Genomic DNA, 22,095 nt, shown 5'->3' on the forward strand with positions numbered 1-22,095 from the left:
CCAAAACATGAACTGTAAAATAAACAGGAGGAACACACAAACTATTTCCATTGTGGTACAATGAGCAAATCTAACCCAAAGACAGCATGAGTAACTGGTGCAGGAGAGGGAAATCCGTGACCAATGGTTAGACGGCCTGACCAAAACTCATTTAGAAAAAGGCAAAGTAAAAAAGTGAAAATACAATCTCAAATAGTACCACAGAATATAAACCTCTTCCAATTTCTCTTAGACAAGCCAAAAGCACAAACTGAGCTAATCACAAGAACCACAACTCTTGCTGTAGAGAGAACTATATTTACTTATGACCTAAAGTGCACTGAGCTACCATTTACAAGTTTTACTCCTGGGAGACAGGGGTATTTTGAAGGCAAATGATGCCTCTATTGACTGTAAGAGACATATGCATTAGTGCTCCCCCCCTTTTTCCTTTATCATGCCATCTATTTCAGTTATAGCCGTTTCTTCTACAAATGATAAATCAGCCATACATTCTTTGTTTAAGTGAGATTATCATCACAGCCTTTAGCCTGAATAGTTACTCTCCGCAGTAACTTTTTCGTGCTTGGTTTAAGTTTCAAATACTGTCCTGAAAACATGCTTTGTAGCCAATACTAGAAGTCCCCTTTTTAATAAGGGTTCTCTCTGTTACATTAGAACTGTAAAATTATAGCCACAGAGTAGCATTTTGAGCCCCTTAAGAGAAGGGAGGGGATGGTATGCAGATGTGCAGTAGCTATTCATCTTCTACTCACTGGTAAGAGTTGCTCTGTAACACGTTTTATGTAACAGATGCTACTTTTTGCAGATTCAGCAAGGAATTACCCATGATATGAACTTGAATGACAAGTGATTTAGGATTGCTCAACTTTTAACAGTTAATTCAAAAAAATTCAGCATTAGTGCCAGTCGATCATGTGATTGATACAGCAATGCTATAAAAATCACGAGATTGGTACAGGAGTGCAACAATGGAATAACTAACCAACTGTTACCAAACAACAACGCCTATATTGTAAAGTTTTTGCAGGGAGGGAGGGAGGGGGCCGGGAAGAGAGGAATGAGAAGATATCTAGTTCTTGCTCAAAAGACAAATAAAGGCTATTGCTCTGTTTTTGTTGCTGTCGCAAGAAAGTGAGCAGTAATATCCATTTATATTTTACAGAAAACAAACGAAAACAGAAAACAGGCATCTTGTATAAAAAACATAATTACCTAAAATATCCATATACTTTAAGACATACATATACCATGTTTTAACAGTTCAATCACTCTGTTAAAAAAAAAAAAAGTACTCCAGACAAGAGTTATATTCTGTCATACATATAACAAAAGCACCAGTTTTGTTTTCTTCTGTATATAGGCACTAAATTGTATTCTTGTAAAAAGTAATTTTGATGTTCATGAAAGGCACAAAATTGCTCACATATCCATTCACAGTTCCTGCCTTACAAGAACACTTGAAAATAAAGGAATCATATACCTGTATGTGAGGCCATGAGGCTTCAAGAGTTGGTTCATCTTCTTCTGGATCAAAATCTGGGTTATCACTAGGTGGAAGTGTTCTGAAAATATTAGAACTAATCTGTAAAAGAAAAAAAATTGTTTAATTGTATCATTTAAGCTTCCACAGCCCACAGTAAGCAGTGTACTGCTTTTAGCTTATACTTGGATAAAGGAAGCAAAATCAGCTTTAAAATTGTTTTGACTTTTATTCTTCAGCTTTTCAAAACTGCTAAATTCAAACACTCAGAAGTCTGAAACATGCCCATGAAAATAATGAGAAAACAGTTTTTTGCCTAACTCTTATTAATTTCTAGACAGACATGGGTCATATGTTTTTTTCCTCTGAAACCATGAAGATGAAAAATTAGTTTTTGTTAAGGAGAATGAGATTTTCTTTTAACTAGTTGTCTCCAAGAGCTAAGGTTTTATATAAAACACCAAATACAATATGACTACTAATTATGTTTTAAACAGAACTCTCTTCAAATGTAAGAGAGCCAATCCCCAAAATATACCTATTTTCACAGTTCATTTTCCTTAATTTCAACATGTTCTTTACTTTTAAGAAAGAACTGAAGTATATAGTTTTTCACATTTTGTAATTTCAAGATGTCTCAAGGTTTTGAGAAGTCAAAAATAACTTTACATAGCAATTGTAAGCTTTAGTTCTAAGACAGAGCAACCTAGAAAAATTAAGAAAAATGGCTACCAAGTTACTTTAACTATGATCTAGTCTTATCAAAACAACTTCAAAAGGGTGAGTTAACAGGTTTCTTCAGGGATTTTCCAAGTGTATACAAGTCTGGAGAGAAGGCCAATCTTTCAGCTGCCAAAATAAAGCATCATCTCATCTGCTAGATGTCATCTGCTTTGCTATGTGTTGGTGTTAAATAGATATAAAATCCAACAGAGAACATGAAGTTAATTTCATATTTTGCATTTTCTACCATTCCTTGCAAAGACTGGTTTAGCCCCATTTTTCCAACCAACTTCCAAATTCTTTAGTCTTTTAGCTCAAGTCTGTTTCAAATAGCTGCTAACCACCCGAGCCTACTAAACACAAGCGAATGCCTGACAGCCTGAAGCCAATGCTTCTGCATGACTTCCATGCAATCTCCAAGGTGTCAGAAGGATCTTGCAAGGGGACCTAAAAGATCCTGAAGTCATCCAGCTGGCTCTGCATAAAAGGATCAGCTGCCTCATTAACCAAGATATAATGCCACTGGATAAATTAACTGACTTCTCATTTCCCCCTACGCCCTTCATTCTGGCTTTTGCTGTCTTCTGTTGGTACATGTTAAAGCTCCAGATGCTGATGCCCTACAGAAGGCCAATGATGCTCTGTATGGAAGCGTGTTAGAGCAAGGTGTCCTGCTTTACTGCACAGCAGAAAAAAAAAAACAGTAAGGTGGTTGTTTAATGTTGTAAAGATAAGGGACTTAGGATTCTGGAGTGGAAGTAAAATTGGCTGCGGTGGGGGGAGGGCAGAGGGAGGAGTTTAAGAGAATTTGGCTTTTAATAGAATCTGAAAACCAAGGTTATAATCACAGATCTGTTCCTTGATAATGTCTATGCTTACTAGTTATTCAATAAAAACACCCATGATAAACATCCAGAATTCAAATTAGACCCCTGAGACTTTCCTAGGGGCCCCCTATCTCTGCTTTTCTGTCTTCTGCTAGTATTTCCTCAAAATGCATCCTTTTATTTCTAGGTGCATCTTACTAAACTAGTCAACTCTTTAGCACAGAACCTCATCAAACAAGTTTTCTTCCAGAATGTAAAAATGTCAAGTCCAAAACAAAGGTACTAACTACTGACCATACTTCTGTAGCAGAAATTAATAGCAATTCTCTCTGCTGAATCTTTAAAAACTAGCCTTATGATTTTTCAGAGTATTCAGTATTTCCACTAGCACTATCGGTCTCCTTAGGAATCTGAAATTTAGAACAAAATGTATACCATTTTTTGTGTTAGCCGGTCTCCCTAAAGAATTGGTTCAATTACTTCATTGTGTTTGAAATAATTTTACTCCCTGTCTCATCTGCTTCTACTAACATCTTGCTAATAGTATTTTTTGAAAATTTTTTTAGGTTAAAAACCCCACTATTGTTCTATGGGCAAGTTCTTTTGTAATACCCTCTCCTACTATTTAAAACATCCCTTTTCATTTTTAAGTGGGGTTTGCCCCAAAACAGTGATTTGAGAAATACAAGTCATAAAAGGCTTTTACATACTAATTTTAGATGACCTAGAAAGGAGGTGCACAGACCATGGCTACCCCTTCAAAAACCTATTTGTAAGCAAAACTCCTCCCTAGTTCTTAGTTCAAACATTTTGACAAAAGAATAACAGGACAATCAAGTTGTTTGGGACAAAACAAACAAAAAAACCCCTACAGCATGTATCCTGCATATCTGCCTAAACAAAAAGGTATTCTTTATGACCTGGTTCCATCCTTGGTGGCTGGAAATGTACTTTTATCATTTCAACCAGTGCTCCCTACTTCAGGATCAAAGCAAAGTAGGGACAATTAAACTAGACATGATTGTATGGTACCAGCTCAGCAGCTGTCATGGTTACAGAGACCATGTGAAGGGAAGGAATGCTAGGAGACCTCCTCACCTGCACAGACCTTGCCTATGCACTGGTCAGGAACAACAATAATTTTCCTCTTGATATCTGTAAGGGATTGTTGACTTTGCCTCCCCAAAACTCGGGCGACTCCAATGAAACTGTGCTGCTTCCTCTGCAAGCTGAAGAAAAGGGATCCCAGGCCTAGGGAAAGACAAGGGGCTTTGGAAAGAAATTAGCTCTGTTTCTGCCACTGATTCTACTCTGGCTCTTGTAAGGGAACCTCCATGTAATCTGTTCAACCTTGACTACAAGTCAGATGGGAGTTGGGTTTCACTAAGGTTGATTTCTCTTCTTTCCCCTCAAATACACCATCCTTCAAACTCTGCAGAAAGCTAAAATGCTTTTTCTTTTAAAGTAGCAACACTGAAGAGAAAAAAGAAACAGTATAAAGAAAAAAAAAATCTTCTAAGTCTCTTGGAGGTTTTGCTACAAAGGAAATCCTCAAGCCTGACACACATGTTGTTTGGAGGGAGAGAACCATCCAGAGTACTTCCTGAAGGCTAGTACTCAGTCCCAATTCAGAGCAAAGATCTTGTCTGCTGCCAGTTGCCAGGGAGACTAGAAATACTATTCAGGCTTGGAGAGATCTTTTGTCTCAAGCTCTGAAAAAGCTCTCACTGAGTATTTAAGGCCTTCTTCACTTTCTGTCATTTTAGGGGAGGAAAGGAGATGGAAGTCTGATGGAGAGAAAAATAAGCATCCACAGAGCCTAATCACTTGCACAACAGTAACCTCAAAAGAACAGCACAACACCTTAGCTCCAGAAAGAGGAAACAACTTCAGTAGAAAAGAAAATCTCTTCTCCCTTCAACAAGCATGACAGTATACTCTTTCAAAAAGCGGCTGCAGAGGACACAGAGTAAGAAAAGACTGCAAGGATTCAGGCATGCTGCCACCAGCAGTGGGGGCAGGGAGGGGAAGCAAACAACACACAACACACAACCCCCCCTCAACTAAACAAGGAATAGGTGGATGCACTCTGTCCTTAATGTTTTTGAGTAAAGGACATTCACGACAAAAAACATAGCTCCTTTTAAAAAGGGACTGTGACCTAGATTTTTTGTAAAGCTTGTTACAGGTGGCTGGTGAAACAGCCAAAGTGAATAATTAAAGGTTTTTCAATAACCCTAGCCTTTCAGTATAACGTTAAGATTTCTTCACTTACTGATAGCAAAGATAAGACCTTGTATATCAGCTGCTCACAACAACAACATCAGATTCCACTATACAGAAAACTATTACTATAAAAGAGCTGCAGGCCACATGATTGAAACTGGTCTGCCTACATACCCAATAGCTAATTTTAAAGTCAGCATTGTGTGCATGTATACCAAAGCAAAGTTTAGAGAACCTTTTGCCTCAATGCAAGAGCCCTAAGCACATTGTTTTTAACCTTTCAACTCTCTAGACAAGTCAGTATGGACAATATTCTAGAAGTTATTTAAGAAGTCCTTCAGTTATGTTTCCTGCACATGGAATAAAGGTATATATAAAACACCACTTACGTAATGTTTGAGAATGAGTAACAGAAGCCAATGGAAGTCAGCAGATAATGACCACAAATACTTCGGTGCTTATTCAACAAGCCATTTGTAGAAATTGTACAGTACAACTCATCCTGTGGTTTACAACTTGAGCAAACCACTTGCACTACTCAAGCACAGTGCTCCAAGGCCCAAACAGCGACAAAGAGCCATGTGAAGTATTTACAAAATAGAGTCAGCTTCTTACACTGATAAACCTCTCTGTTGACACTAGTATCTGCAAGCATCTTTCCCAGAGAACTTCAACCCCTCCTTCCACTGCCATTCTCAAATAAACAAAGACAGGCAGCACTGAAATATTTCCATTTTCTGAATGAGTATGACTTCAAAGCTTATCCAAAATGCAAGTGTATGCAGCATACCAGTTCTTTAATTTTCATTATCCTGCATGCATTGTATTCCAGCTAATAATTAAAGAATTACGAATATATTTTTTTTTTACAAGCCTTTCTAAACAATCCTATAGGCCAAGTTATTATTAATGTATGATGCTATGTTTTATAAGCAGATTTACCCACAGCAATGCTGTTAGATGCTATCACAACTGTAAACTATTGAAGATATTTTATTCAAATTTAAATTTAAAAAGAGCATTGAATTTGATTTTACTTACCATTTTTACTATGTCAGCATAAGCTGATTCAACAATCACTCCACGATTTGTTGAAACATATTCAACCAATTCATTCAGTGTTGCTCTCTTAATTTCTTTGCTTTTCAGGTCTGCAACAGAGTCCATGAAGTCAAAGAGTACACAACACTGCTGCAACTTCTGACAGAAGAGATCTTGCTGTTCATTGGAGGTGGCATCTATAAATGGGGGGGAAAAATGCCACTTAAGTTTGTACAAATAAAATGGGGACTTCTAAGTCTGTTTTGTTGGCTAAAATTTGCATAACCTATTATCACATTTTTAATACAAGGAATTGCATTTTGTATGGCAGACAAGTTAGCAAGCAATACTGTCACAATTGAAAATAAATGCCTGTTTAAGTATATTAGAATGAAAGACCCAGCATTCAATTCTGAGTAAATATATGGCAGTAAATGGTTTTGTTTTTTTCAATAGAAAACAAGCAAGTGAATTAACTTTAGGTAAAATACGTAGATGAGCAATAAGTATCAACTCATCCTCATAAAAATATCATATACAGAAACAGTGCATCATCCTAACCTTTCATTCATCTGATTTGTCTCATTCTGTTCCCTAATACTTTATTACCTAACCTGCTTAAAAGCTGCAAAATCTACTTGGAAGGAACCTTGTCTTTTTATCCCAGTGCAAAATACTTCACATACTTTTGACATCATGTGATGAATGTTTCTCTTAAGAATCAGCTTCAATATTTCAAAAGGATTAATCCTGAATTTTCATGCCTTGGTCTTGATAATGTATTATGATCTTAGTCTTGTAGAGTTGTCCAGCTTTTTTTGGTCTATTAAGCAAAAATGTTTGCCTATAACTTGGCATTTCTATTTTAAAGTGCAGTCCATCTAAAACCTGATAAACTAGATTCCTCCATTAGTACTGCACAATAATCCATCTGCTACAGATCTAATAAGTACTGTATACTTCAAAAATGTAATAAGTCTTTATAACTATTCAAAATATAACTGTTCAAAAGTTGCAGGATCACAACAAAAGTAGATGTGGTTTTAACTGAGAAATCAGTTTAATGCTATCCGATGTAGTATGAACTCAGAGAACCCAAGTGCCCTTCATTTTTGTTTTGAGTTGCCTCTTGGGGTTCTTCTAAGCCACTCTGGCAACATAGCATCAGCTCATCTATCAGTCAGTTGAGATATCACTCGTTCTGGTGAAAAATTTTTATTTCCAATTTTAAGTAGGACTAGGCATGCTTTCCCAGTGAAGAACTTTCAGAGCTGTCTATAGCCAGGCTCTTTCAATCTAATCTTTTAACTTCAGTCATTCATTCCAGTATTCTTCTTATCGCTGCCGCTTTATCGTAAGGAAATTTGCAAGACAAGAAAATGACAATTGCCTTATATTGAAGATCTTAAGCCTCAGTTTTAACTCTGAATGCCAAAAGACCTCAGGCTTCTCTTTACTGTTTTAGAATTACTCTGATGAAACAAGTTCATATTAAATTTATAAGTTTAACAACTCAACCACTCTTTGATAATGTCAGTTCCTCAAGTTTCTTACCAAAACATAGTCCATTTAGTGGATGGAACAACAGTCTACAGTGGTTTTAATATTCAGTAATTATCTGATAGAACTCCTTAGTTTCCGTCTAAGCAAAAAATAATTGCTAAAACGGACTGAAACACCTCCATTGTAATTCCAACTGCTCACTCTGCCCTCAAGGTTCGAATACCAGAATATTTGTATTTATTCCCTTTTGCCATAATTTGACAATTATGATCCTATTATTAACTGAGCACAAGAACTTCAGTGAGCTTTTGAAAAGGCTGGCAATTACTGCTCCCTCATAAAGAACAATTCATACTACTGAATGTTAATCCTGCAATTTTAACCATTTTTCTTTTGAACAAAGACCTTGTAAAACCCTTATTTCACTCAGATAACTACAAATCGCATGATATCGAAGACACGAATTGTTACACCCTGCAAAATAATGAACAGCAGCTGTAAAAACATTTGTAAGTTACATAACATTTTAACTCAGCTCTTCTAACACGCTACAAAGGATTGCATGAGTAACTACTGTATCATAGCAACAAAGCAATAACATAGTGACACGCTGAGGATAAAAGCCCAAAAGCCTAATTTAAGGAACCAACATAGGAATTTTTTTTTTTTTTGGGGGGGGGGGGGGGGGGACGCTAACCCCAAACTGATAGCCATCTTCAAACAGAAGTCAAGTCTACTTTTATTTTTCCCCTCACCAAAAACCCAGTTATACCCCAAATTACAAAAGTGCAGTAGTGAGGGGTAACCAGTACAGTGCATTTATCTGATGGTCAATAAACTGAAGTTTTGTTGACCAAAAAAAATCTACCTAGATGTTTCAAGAACTAGAAGACATCATCTGTATACTCCTAGTACCAGTTAAAAACTAAAGAACTAAGGTTAAAAGCAAGTAATATCAAAGAAAAACCTGTATTATTTTATTTAGACATTAGAGTCATTTTTATTTAGACATTAGAGCAACAGAGACTGCATCCCTCCAGGCACACGTCACCGCATCATTTCATTAGCAATCTGATCCATCTCAATTAGACATGTTTTCTCAAAAGAAAAACCTGTCCATTGATCAGTTTTGTTACTCATATCATTTAAAAGATAATCAAAAGAAGTTATTCTCTTCTATGCATACATCCATACTTAAGGGGAAATCATAAAATAAAGACATTTACAAGAGAGAAAAGTTAAGTGCAGCCATCACAAATAAAAGCAGAACTAGCTTTCTGTTACTTATCATCACTACCTGTCTTCGTGCTCAATCCCTACTTGACATATAGTGCATTTATTCCAGGCATGTTGGGAGGTACCATGGAAACGATCAAGTGAGCTGGGAAATGTCATTCATCAGATAGAGTACTTGACTGTTCAAACCTTGTCTTCAACTATGTTTTACTTTAACTATCCCAGCACAACTGAGGCTAGACAACTCTACACACACACACACAAAAAAATATATATATATAAAAACAAATCATACTGTAGTAGTTTATTCCAGTTCTATGAATACAATAAACTATGCCACTATAATTGCATCAACACCAGAGACTTTTAGCTTTAGTAGCGTAACAACTGTGGTATGACTTTTTTAACCATTTTCAATTTAACATTAGGACTTACACCATACAGCTGAGGTTCAAGATAACTGCTTTTCTTCAAATACCATAAACAGCTCAAGGTCCATAGAAGTCAATGTCAAAGTAGACAGTGGATGCTGCAGTAAAATAACCCTGCTGACAGGCTGTATTTGGAAATGAAAACACAACCCAAAACCTGAATTCTATTACCAGCCTGTCCCTGACTCTCTGTATGTTGTTGGAAAAGTCCCTTAAAAAATAAATAAATAAATAAATAAATAATAAAAACAAAACAACCCCCCCCCACAAACATGAGGAAACCTAAAGGACACAAAAAAGGGAACAAAAGCATTTAATCCTATTCAGAAGAGTTTCAAGATTTACACATAAAAAAATACACATGCACACACAATATGCTCTAGACACCACCTGAACTAGGAGATCAAAATCCACTTGCCTCATAACTCCATTTTCTAGAGGCTGCCCAACAGAAGCATGACTTAGGAAATTCCTTAAATCCACTGTTACATTCTTTGAAAGGTTGTTCATCAGTTAATCTGAGATCCTTAGGAAGGTGGTAATGAAATTTTAAGTAACCACAAAAAGGCAGTCATTAACCAGATATAATGGTAGGAAATCCTAAAGTCAAAAATTTCAATACATTGACAACCACAAATCATTGTAAGTTACCATCCGCTTATACCTTAATGCTTTCTAAGGATATTCATTGCCTCTGGTCATTTCCACAATGGAAACTAGAACTATTTTCATCAGTTAGAAATGTATTTCTTTGATCCTTGTGCTTTACAGCATTTTAAAATCTCAGCCAACTATTTCCAGTATCTACAAAAATCTAGTCATTATAAACAGCAGCCATAATATCGAACAATAAAAACATTACAAACAAGTTGACTCAGAAGTTCCTTGTGTGCAGAGGTTACTAAGCATTAAAACTGGATGAATATACAGATTTAATCTCTAAATCGAATGCTTTCAAACTTATGAGGTTATCAATTCAGCTCTGAGCATGGAGTAACTAGTTAAGAAATGTTTATTTCGGGAAGGGCTGAACCAAAATATAGATGGGGGAAAGAAAGATTTCACAATCACAGAGCTACTTCACTAATATACAGCTGGAAATACAAACAGCATCATATCACTAACAGTGAGACTACAGTGACCTCTTCCCTCAATTTATCTATCTCATATGTCTACAAGCATTGCTCCTGCAGGGAAAAGAAGGATATTTCTCCTTTCTCAAAAGAATTGTTTACCCAAGATCTACTGTACCAAGCCAAAATATCTAACATAATCCCTGCTTCATTAGCAGAAACTGGAATTTAAGTCTATAAAAATTCCTCTCTCAACTACACAATTCAGAGAGGAGAAGAGGGGGAGAGAAAAAAAAAAAAAACAAAAAACAAAAAAACAAAACGCCCTTCCCTCCAAAACAAAAAGCCTCTCACACATTATTTACATATAAAAATAAATAAATAAATATAAATAAATATATATATATATAAAAAATATCTCTAATTGAACAGTTCCACTTTTTCCTGAAAAATGCTACTCCATGGAGATGCAGAAGCCAGAGAAACAACCATAAAATGTTCTGAAAGCCCCCTAGAACAGTCCACATACAGCCTTTTTAAAGGCTTGGAGGACAATGATGTTAGGGAACAGAAAGGAACTACCCCAAAATGCAACCATCCCTACACTAAATTGAACCTGGTGGTCAATCCTACACTTCTGCATAATTCCCTGACAAACTGAAATACAGAAGAACAAGGAACATGCCATAGTTATGTCATACTCTACAGTTTAAAGTTTAGCATGTAGTCTCTATATTCCAGTTACATTTACTGTGTTATATGTAGCTGTATTCAATGGTGGAAGGATCTGCTGGAGCAGAATGAAGACCTGACACTGATTCGAAGAGAGGAGCACACGTCCTCTGAGGCATCAAGTATTTCTTCTCTCTTGATTTCCGTAAATTATCAGTACTGTTGCACAGCCTGCTCTTTTCAGAGACACTCTTAGTCTGGAAGGGGGTTAGTCTGGATAAATGTTGGCCTACCTAACATAAATCAAGCATAGGCAGTACTGCTTGACCTAAATCTAAGATTTGTTTTTATCCTGTGGAGTTCTCATGTGCATTACTGCCTTGATCTCTTGTAGCATCTGAAAGGTAGACTGTCAGCGTTTACATTATAGGCATGTTGAAGCACTGTTAAGAAAAGGAGTATTTGATTCAGTTAATGTTGCAGCACGGGACAGAATGTATTTCCAGGTTTCCAAATCGTACATTTGCAGATTGACAGGCAGCTAAATAGCTGGCTGACACTGAAAGGAAGAGGTCTCAGTCATCATGTGTCTCTCCTTCCCTCCCCCAACCCCGCTCATTTATTCCTGCCTTTCCCTCCTCTGCTCCCAGTCACATCCATCCTTCAAACTGGCTCTGGAACTTGTCAGACTCTTCTGTGAGCTGCTTTAACTCAATAACATAGCCATATTAGCGAGTTTAAATGGCTTCTGGAAGGGTCTGATGATCATGAGGTCTGGCCCAAGGTTAGCAAAGGGAGCAGACTTCTCTTTCAGCTGCAGTGAGCAGTTAGTTTACTGTCTCTTTTGGAACCATATCATCCAACCTTAAAGGTATGCGATAACTGGAAAATCCTAACTATGCAGTTAAGTTAGTTGCTTTTTTGAATAACACATTTTTGGTTTTTTGGAAAGCAGCTTTAGATTCCTTTTTTAAATAAAAACGTTGCCCATGTATAAAAGTTCAGAGTATACTCATTTGTGCTGGAAGTCCAAAATGTTCTTATGCCCACACAAGATGCTAACACAATTCTAGCAGCTGGCGGATCAACAGCCCAACAGAAATTTGTGGGGCTACTCAGAGCAGTAATTATGCAACTCCTCAGGTCCAAGGAATCTTGTCATCAGTGTTTTCATTTTTTCATACAGAAAAATTTTGGCACCTAAAGAATAAATGCTATTTCTTGATAGACAATTTTTTTCGCAGAGTTCAACAACATGTATTTTCAAATTACCTGTAACCCAAAGCCTACAGCTACTGCTGGAATTCTGGAAGGGGCTGAGTAAGCTTCTTCGCATGTTTTCACTAAACAGAGCTCAGATTTTCCAAGCCGGATAGAACATCGTTATCTGTCTTAGAAGTTCACCAGCTCCCTATACAATAGGGTGCTGTGTAGGTTGGTTCACTTGGGGGCGAGGTTTGAAAGACAACCAAATAGAACACCGTTCTCTCAAGTATTACGCTACAAGGAAGCCCATACCACATACCAAAATAAAGACGTGACAAAGAATTAAAGGTACAGAAGGCACACTGGTCCATCCTGTATGTGACTAACACGCACTAACTAACATTAATACTTGGCCTCTCTACCTCAAAAGGAGATCAAAAGGACTGCAAGGGAGCAATCAAGCCAATGAGCTGAACATCTGCTGAACTTCCACTTACGGGTAAACTACCCTGAAAAGCAAGTCCTGGAGACAACCAGGAGATCCACATGAACAATACTTAAAAAATATACTGCAACTCCCCATGTGATCAACAGGTAAAACACATGCAGTAGGGACTAAGTTGTTAATATAAGTCTTTCTCCAACCAGTCATGTAAAGCCAAATTAAAACTTCAAAAATAACCATCCTACTGAAAAAAAAAAAAAAAAAAAAAAAAACCACCAGTCCAAGTAAATCTCCATTTCTTTTTGAAATGGTTAAGAAATCATAAGTTTCTCTCATTAAAATATTATGGATTTAAGATTAATTCCTTGCTATCTTGGGGAGGGGAGATCACATCTGAGAAGTAAAACTAGACAGAGATAACAATCAATAATGATTTTTATTCATAAAACTTAATTTACAAAATTATCTACGCTATACAGAATTTTAAAATTGTTTACTGCAACAGTAGAAGTACTTTTGAAAAGCTATATTGCATCCAATAACACAGAGTGTTTGTTCTGTTAGTCTGTTCTCCCACTCCAGGTGGCCAGCATTTGACCTTAACAAATCAGTTCAGAAAACCTGAAAAGCCAGTACTGATCCAAAAACATCTGTCACAAACCTTCTGCGACAAGGCTCTCCCGAACGATGGTAAACTGTAAGCATCTTCCTATCTAAATGGCTTCTACCATCTTCCAAACATTCTTACAATCTTATATAATTATAGTCTCTGGCTACCAATGTGTTAAGTCTGCCAATTTTAATGAAGATTTAAATCAACCGAGATACTTCAGAACATAAGAAAGCAACCGGCTGGAGTGCTTTCATATTTAATAGTCCTATTTCCTACCCCTCCCCACCCCCCCCCTTTTTTTTTTTTTAAACAGAAGACAAGATTGGTCCTCAAAAAGTAAAAGAATGGCAAGACACACCACACACTACAAACCACTGGAATGGTAACTTAAAACACCATGAAAATCAGCTTTAACAAAACCTACATGAACCATACAAGCATTTCCCATCACAGCATTTATCACAGAAGAAGAGCAGATCACCAGAACCTAACTGAAATTCAGAGAGTTACATGCAATAAAAAACTCCAGAAAAAAATATTGTCCAATGACGGGACATAGTTGATTCAATACTGCTTTTAACAGAAGTACTGAGGAGTTCAGCAATTCGCATATGAGTAACCATATACAAGAGTTTGGCTCAGCATGATACTATGCACTTATTATAAAAGGCAAAGAAATTTTACTTCTTACACAGCTGAAGCATAAGTTTTCAAAAAACCACTTATGCTACTTCTCTTGAATTTGAAACAAGCTTTCTTCCACAAGTAAGCCAACTATTACATTCCCCAGCACATTCATTTATGTTTTTGGCATACACCATAACTATACTTGCTGTCTTCATTTAAAAACCATCAAGCAGTTTTAATGACTGATTATATGCCAGGACAGACCTATCTTGAATATAACCAGAGGCTTTAGGAATTAGCATTCTCTCTTCCACATGAGATGTTATCCCAAATAATGGTTTCACTGGCTTGATGGAGGTTTAACAGTTCATGATCAATCTTAAGTAATTTTGATCTTAAAATAATTAAAAAAGGAACCCTGCCTCTTTAAGAAAGATTGTGCTAAATTTAAGAGTGTTTACCTCCTGCCACAAAATTTTCATGCACAGCCAGACCATTAGACTGGGGGAGGGGGGCAGTAAATGGCTTTTGGAATGGGAAATTGTTATTCTGAAGATGTGAAGATGGGATAGATGACAACCTTCAAAGTAAATTAAAATTACAAAGAGTGATACAAAGGCCTGAGAATTGGAACTGCTTTCCAAAAACAGAAAATACAAGTCCTAAATAGCTTTCGTTATATGGAAAGTAACAAAGGCTTTTGTTATGGTAAAACATACATGCTTTCAAAATGCTCTCCTGACAAAAGAGAGCAAATTAAGGTCAAAGTAAAGCTCTGGGTATATAAACAGGTTCTCTCTTTAAAGGTTATTAGCGCAGATCAGACACATGCCACAAGCTAAAGCACAGAAATAGTTACCACGAATAAGCTAGCACACAACAACTTTTACTCCCTGTAACTCACTCATGTGCCTACGTGCTAACACATGCGAAAAATTAACCACCAGCAAAACACCAGAGACTCTACAGAAAGGAAGAGAGGCTACAGACTGTTTCTGACATTGCCAGATCAAAAAAAGATCAGAAGGGAACAAATTAGTAGGATGCTGCTTACTCCTAAAATACATACTGTATCAAATTACAATAGCTGCTGTCAACTTCAGAACAGACATGTCAACTTTTTTTTTTTTTTTAAAACACAAACATTTGTTCTTACAGAAATACCATTTACTGAAATCTAAGTGTTAAATACAATTCAGGATTTTCACACATCATTTTGAAGTTGCAAAACGCCCTTCAGGTTGCAGACTCAAGGAACTGTTTCACATCTACACTGCTCAAAATTTAAAGGCGAGTAATCTGAACAGTTCTGTTCCCTATTTTTTTTCAACAGCTGTAGCACTCTGTATGTACAAGTAAATACTAGGGAATAAGGACAGCAAAAAGCAGGTGACAAAGTTGTATGCCATACATGTTAAGTAAATGTTTAAACTCAATAACCATTACACAGCACAGCATTTAAATACACCCTCAGTTTATATGAGCATACTTAAAAGACTAAAACACATTCTTCATTTGCACCTTTTAAACTTGAAAGGATAGAAACTGTTCTTACCATTTGAATAACTTCCCTTTAAGTCAACTGTAAAACTCCAGTTTGACTGAAATTATGGTATTTTATAAATACTGAGTGCTGCTAATGAAGCATGTCATAAATGGATCTAAAGTGTACGATTTTAAGCTATTAACTTGTATTCCTTCCCTCCTGGACCACTTATTTGTCCACCTAATCCAAGAATAAAATTGAGTAAAATGCTAAAGTTACTCCAGCTTGGCATCACACTAGAAAATATAACTCAACACTACAAATCAAGTTTCCTCCCACCCCAATCTGACAAAATGTCCTTGTCATTTCCACATGGCAAAAATCAGCATTGAGGGCAATACAAAGACACCTTTTTTGAAACCAAGGGGTAGCTGTTAAACATTACTTTACAGAAGTACAGAATCTCAGTTTGCAGTGAATTTAGCACTTACACTATTTTAAATGTGTGAAGAGGATGTATAGGGGAGTAATTTAATAAGAGATCTGTGCCAGAGGAAACATCCAGTTTAGCTCTTCAAAAGCCAAGGGAAAAAGTCCTCTTCCCTGGACTCCCTGTGTAAGTCAGGGTGGAAGTTACAGATACTGGATTAATTCCCTGGTTAAATGTACACTTTAAGAAATGGCTAAACTAATATTTCATAATTTTCAAAGGTTTCTAAGACAAATGAAATAACAAGATACTTAATCATGATATATATGTTGTAGTAGGAAGAACCAACATTAAATTAGGCTGGAAACACAGGTGAAATCCTGGCTCTGCTACATTCAGCGATATAACTCCCATTGACCTCAATGGGAATAGATTATCATCCTGAGCAGATGAATATTCAAGCACTTCAAGGATCTCTTTACCCACTTTGCTTAAATTAGGCATCCAGCCTTATAAATAAAAGGCCGTTTGAACCACTTTTTTCATCAACTTTAACCATACTCTATTAAACAGTTCTGTTCTTCTTACCATACACTGTAGGTCTGTAAACACCAAGTGTTCAGTAGTGAGGGATCCTACACTCAAATAGATTCCAGTTCAGCAAAATCTCCTAGCTACTTTTTTTTTTTTTTTTTTTTACACTCAATTTACACCATTTTGGTGTACCAAGTTTATTTCACTCCTGCTTTCTTCTCCTAAGGGAAAAATATAAATTATCAAACCTTGCCCTTCCTGATTGTACTGTGGGACTCAACCTCCACCTCTCTAGAAAGTTTTAGCATTTGCATCTTAACTTTGGGGCTTAAAATGAGCTGCTGTTTCTCTACTGAATATAACAATGCTGAAATGCACAAGTTCATTTTACATATATAATTCAACACTTACGTGCAATTCTCATTTGTTCCCATCACATACAAGTAAGGCCAAAATTTATGCTACTTTACAGGACTTCAATCTTAATGTAAAAAGTTTACACCTATGCCATATTTTTAAAAAGCACAGAATTTTTTTTAGACTAGAAACATCATGCAGCTTTCAAAAATTTTACTCAATTACCCTCAACTGAACCTTTTTTAACCCAAATTTCTTTCCATTTTCTCACAGAACTTTATATGGGAAGAAACAAATACAATAAAAGATGCACTTTTGATTTACATTTTTTAAAGGACCAACCATCTACAGAAACAAAGTAACCTATTTAAAATCACTTCTAAAATTTCACTTGCTTATGCAGTGATGCACCCTGCTGGCTCTCAATTACTGCAAGGGCAGACGTAAAGTTTCATACTCTGACTAATTGCTCTGACTTCTTATTTCCACTCTCCTCCAGATCAGCTTCCCCAGGCCATGCTATACTGTCTTTCTCCAAAACCACTCACTCCACCTTCCTCTTTCAACACTTCTGCAAACATCTATTGGGCTGCTTTCACCTCTGATATCCAGAGTTTGTCAACTCTCCAAGCACACAATGGTCTCAGATATAAAAGCTTTTAATCAATAATTTGAAAAGTAAACTTGCATAACAAATTGAAAGTTTTCCCATTATGTGGGGAGTAGCTTTAATGCTATTAATTCTTGAGGGTTTTGTAATCACTTACTAAAATTAACAAATACTCCTTTTGCAGCACTATTCTTGAACCTACACACACAAATACAATTTTTGTTGTTACCTGCACTCCCAGCTCCACAGCAAAATTCACATTTCCCTTCTGAACCCTATCACGCAGCTGACAAAAGCTATGACAAAACTACTGATTTCACCACTGTTACTTGGTGAGACAGTGAGAAACGATGGCAAAGAGTGGGAATTTTAGACAAGAATGGGGTGGAAATCCTCTCCTGATGGCAGCCGAACAATGGAACAGCACAGTCCTGCTATCAACCCCTTCCCCTTTACTATATTCGTAGCAGCAGCACATGCTACTTCATAGCAGGCTACAGGTCACCTGTGATTCTTAGCAGACTGCTGCCTTTTCCCCACAGCCTCTGTACCCTCGCAAAGCTAAGACCTAGCATTCTGCACCTACATTCCCTCAGCCAGTCTCTGCTTCAGTTCCCCCACAACATATACTAGCCAGAAGCACTTTTAAACACAAGGATTGACAGCAAATTTCATGCTTTTATGAAAATAACTGCAGTTAAGCTTTCCCAATTTTTAAATCCTCAAGTATAGGCTTTCATTTAATGAACTGACTTATCTGCAATCAATTCCTGATTTACAGAGGGGGAAAAAAAAGAATCTGAGTCTGTGAAATTTCAGGAAGATTGATTTACTTTCAGAGACATGGGAAGTTCAAAAATCATGGTTACAGGGGAAAACAAAACAAACAAACAAAAAAACCCAACTATGAATAAACTAGAAAAGAGCCTGATAGGAAACATTTTCAGAAAATTTCAAAGCCAGCCTTTAGCAGAACAGGAGTCTGAGACTCAAAATTCCAGATTTACTGCAGCTACTGCAGAGGAGCTAGTTTCAGCTATAGACCCTTCTGCCCTCTCTTCCCACTTACCATCTCTGCTTAGCCTACCACTGCCACATTGTCCTGTCACCCACAATACAGTTCTGGGTTCTCGCTTGTAGGAAAATAAATCACAAGTTTTCCATACACTCAGCTGCAGTGCCTGGCACAACTATAGACAAGCAAAGTAAAGAAAAACCATGCATAGCAGCCGCAAAAGAGGTGGTTCTTCATAGAGCATGAAGGAGGTATAGCAGATACTGACTCAGTCTTGCTACTGAGCTAGGAAAGCTCCTGGGCAAGTGCAAGTGATCAATCTTGGACCAATTTAGATCAATTTTCGTTAAGAGCTATAAGCTAAGGTCCAAAGTACAGCAAACACTAGAGGTCAAGACAATTGAAGATTTTTAATATTGACAATATACAGTTCATTTTTATTCTAGTCTTAGAAGCAGCTGAACTGTTTTTTTCTGAAACTAAAAAAATTAGCTTGAGGAACAGTTCCAAAAGAAACCAAACCGAAACAAAAAAAAAAAAAAACTGTCCATACTTGGCATGGAAAACTTCAGCCCAAACAGTTTAGCAGTGTTGTAAGCAGCTGAGAATAAGGTCTTGTGAAGGAAAATTGTATGTGACCTTAACTAAGATGGGCTCTGCCTTTAAGTCAGAGGCATCAAATACGCATCCCTTAGACAACATACTTTACTGACCATGAACTCAGCAAAACTTAATAGAAAGTAGTTCAGTGACTCTCTGACAAAAATCAATGAATCAGACAATGATTTGGACATTAAAAAGAAGCTGGCACTGTCAGTCTAGTTCCTAGTAGAGAGGTTTGCCAAGGGGGTGTCACACAACAGACATTACTTAATACCTATTTGTTTAGTTAAACTGTGATTCCAACCTTCGAACTCCACGCATTGTTATGAAACTACATACACACGCACACATTATATATATAAATTATATATATAAAATTATATAATTTTAGCCTGCTAGATTAAAACAAGTGTCAGGATTACATTGGCACAGAAGCTGAATTTTATGCCCTTCCCAATGGAAGGGCCTCTTCTATACTTAAATAAAATATTAATCTCTCCAGAACTGTTGGTACAGCACCTTTTCAAAAGCACAGAATAATTCTAACATAGATAGATATTAAAAAGGATGTTGTAGATTGATGTCATGTTCTTTTGATCAGATAGCCTGGAGCAGTAATTACATTAATATTTCTTACAGCAGCTAACATTAAATTCAGCACCTGCAAAACTAATATCTGACTAAACTAGAAAGCAACGAATATGGAAAAAGAAATCTGATACTAAGCTGGCACACAGAAGATGTGAAAGATTTAAATAGAAAAGTTCATGTGAAGACTGTCAATAGGCTCTATATTTAGGAATTGCTCTTGATGGAAGTATATTCTAAGACCAAAAATTCAAGTCTAAGGATAAGAAAGGTCAATTGCTTAAGAATTAAAGACCAAATGTTCCACTCCATAAACTAAGAACGTTCCTTAATATAGAAAAAATTAAACAGTCCATTTTTCATGGAACTATATTAGAATGTTAAAAAATTCTTAAATCTTCTCTATTACAGCTCCTCTATTTTTCAAAACTGTAACTTCACTAAACAGAAATTTTGACTATACTAACTGCGTGCCCTGTTGAGATTATACATAAGAATTCAACCAAAATTCTTTATAGAACACCCTCATTCTTCATCTGGGAAAAAAAAACAAAACCAAAACAAAGCCTTTTAAAGAAAATCTTACCTAGGAAGATTATAGCTGCAAGTGATATTGAATACAAAAGGTATAGGATAGGGAGCTACAGAGGAGGAAGTAGCAATGAATCATCTGGAATACAAGAAACCAACGCAAACTTGAGAGACATAGAACTGTCATTTCACTTACAAATATTTACAAAGGCAGTAGTAAAAGTAAACCATTCTAAAATTTTTGAAGGATGTTTTCCTTTTGAGAGCAAAGGCAACTTAATGTTAGTATGAGAATAAAACCCCCTAAGCTCTTTAGCTCCATTTATTTTTATTATTCTGAAATACATACTGTATGACTCAAAACATCAGAAGTTTAAGGTCTGAACTGACCCCAATGAATTTAAGTAATATTAAAATTAAACCTTTAATCAAGTTTATTTAGTCTTCCTCTAACGTTTCCACAAAAGCCCAGCTTGAACACTGCACCTGGTTTCCAGTTAAGAACAAGCTCGCTCTCTCTCTCAAGGGTTGAGGATACTATTGTTAACACTCACTTTGGCCCCTGTATTTGGATGTCCAAACTGCATACTAGAAAGTCATCTTATAAGCATCTTATTCCAGTATCCTTCACCATTCCCACCATAACCCTCTGCCCCACAGAGATTCTTATAACCCCCCCCCAGCCTACAGTTGACAGATTTTTGAACCAATTTCCAGTTCTTCAGTTGTAAGTGCCTGAGTTTTCTCCATGGGGAGACAATTTAATTTGGAAGTGAACACTAAGAATTTCTTTCATTAGTTTTGTTCTCTGTATACGGAAAGAAGTCTGGGGTGACCCATCTCTTCCCAAAAGGATTTTCAGTCTTGAGCAGATCATAGAAAGATATCAGGAAATGCTTATTCCTTCCAGCTGTACTTGACATGTTTGGTACAGAGGTAAAAGGTGTATTTGCTTTATGATCCAACAGACCATATTAATTATGCTAAATAAAAGCAATAAGCTGTATGTTTGAAACAAGAATTTTTCTTTCCTCACTTCTGTTCACCATTTTTACATGCTTCTTCAACTCCCCCCCACACACACATTAGAAAAAAAAAATACACACCAGAAACATGTATGCATACTTATATCATAATGAGTGATATTGATTTCAAGATCAAGTTGCTTTCAAAAATGAAGCTAACTGCATGTGCTACTACAGTCTTTTAAAATGATTTGCTAAATTATTAAGACACAATTACCAATTCTTAAAATGTTAAAATAATACTTCCTCTGACAAATTTCTTTAAACTCAGTGTCAGGATTGTCCACTAAATGACAAAATCCTGCTGTTAACCAGTGCATTTTTTTGGCTGTCCATATTCAAAGGATTTGTAAGCTATAAAGTAACAAAAGGCAGAGGAGCTAAAAAACAAAACCAAATAACCCCCAAAACTCCAAACCACACAACCTGCTACAGCTTTAGTAAGCTTTTAAATAATACAGTAAAATGGAAACTGTCCTGAATAACAAACACATAGGAAACTTGCTAACTTAACTGAAGAACACATTACTAATTTATATATCCTGATATCAGCTAGGCTTTGTTGAGCTTTTATCTAAAACTGACACATAATATTACACCACACACAAAAATAAGCTGAATCTTAACTGAGTCACACAATTCTGCGCCCCCCCCCCCCCCCCAAACCCCTGAAGTTACAGTACAATACCACTTGGGACAGTGACTTACTAGGCACAGACAAGCATTTTCTCCTGGTGGTGACATATCACGCAGCTAAATTAAGGAATTTTGGTAAGACAACAGCAGCACACCGAAAATAATGTACTTTTA

The 22,095-nt window shown here is 36.5% G+C and overlaps 1 protein-coding gene across 2 annotated transcripts in view; it reads right to left on the bottom strand.

The window, feature by feature from the left end:
- Positions 1-22,095, bottom strand: part of PPP2R5A (protein phosphatase 2 regulatory subunit B'alpha) — a 46,384-nt gene that overhangs the window by 20,955 nt on the left and 3,334 nt on the right. For both annotated transcript variants that reach the window (XM_067293091.1, XM_067293092.1), the window contains 2 exons: positions 6,301-6,497; positions 1,484-1,585 (listed from right to left, as the gene is read on the bottom strand). In XM_067293091.1, the coding sequence (XP_067149192.1) occupies positions 1,484-1,585; positions 6,301-6,497 (299 nt within the window). The remainder of the gene's footprint in view (positions 1-1,483; positions 1,586-6,300; positions 6,498-22,095) is intronic.

Source organism: Apteryx mantelli, chromosome 3 (genome assembly GCF_036417845.1).
Source record: "Apteryx mantelli isolate bAptMan1 chromosome 3, bAptMan1.hap1, whole genome shotgun sequence".
Taxonomy (NCBI): Eukaryota; Metazoa; Chordata; class Aves; order Apterygiformes; family Apterygidae; genus Apteryx; species Apteryx mantelli.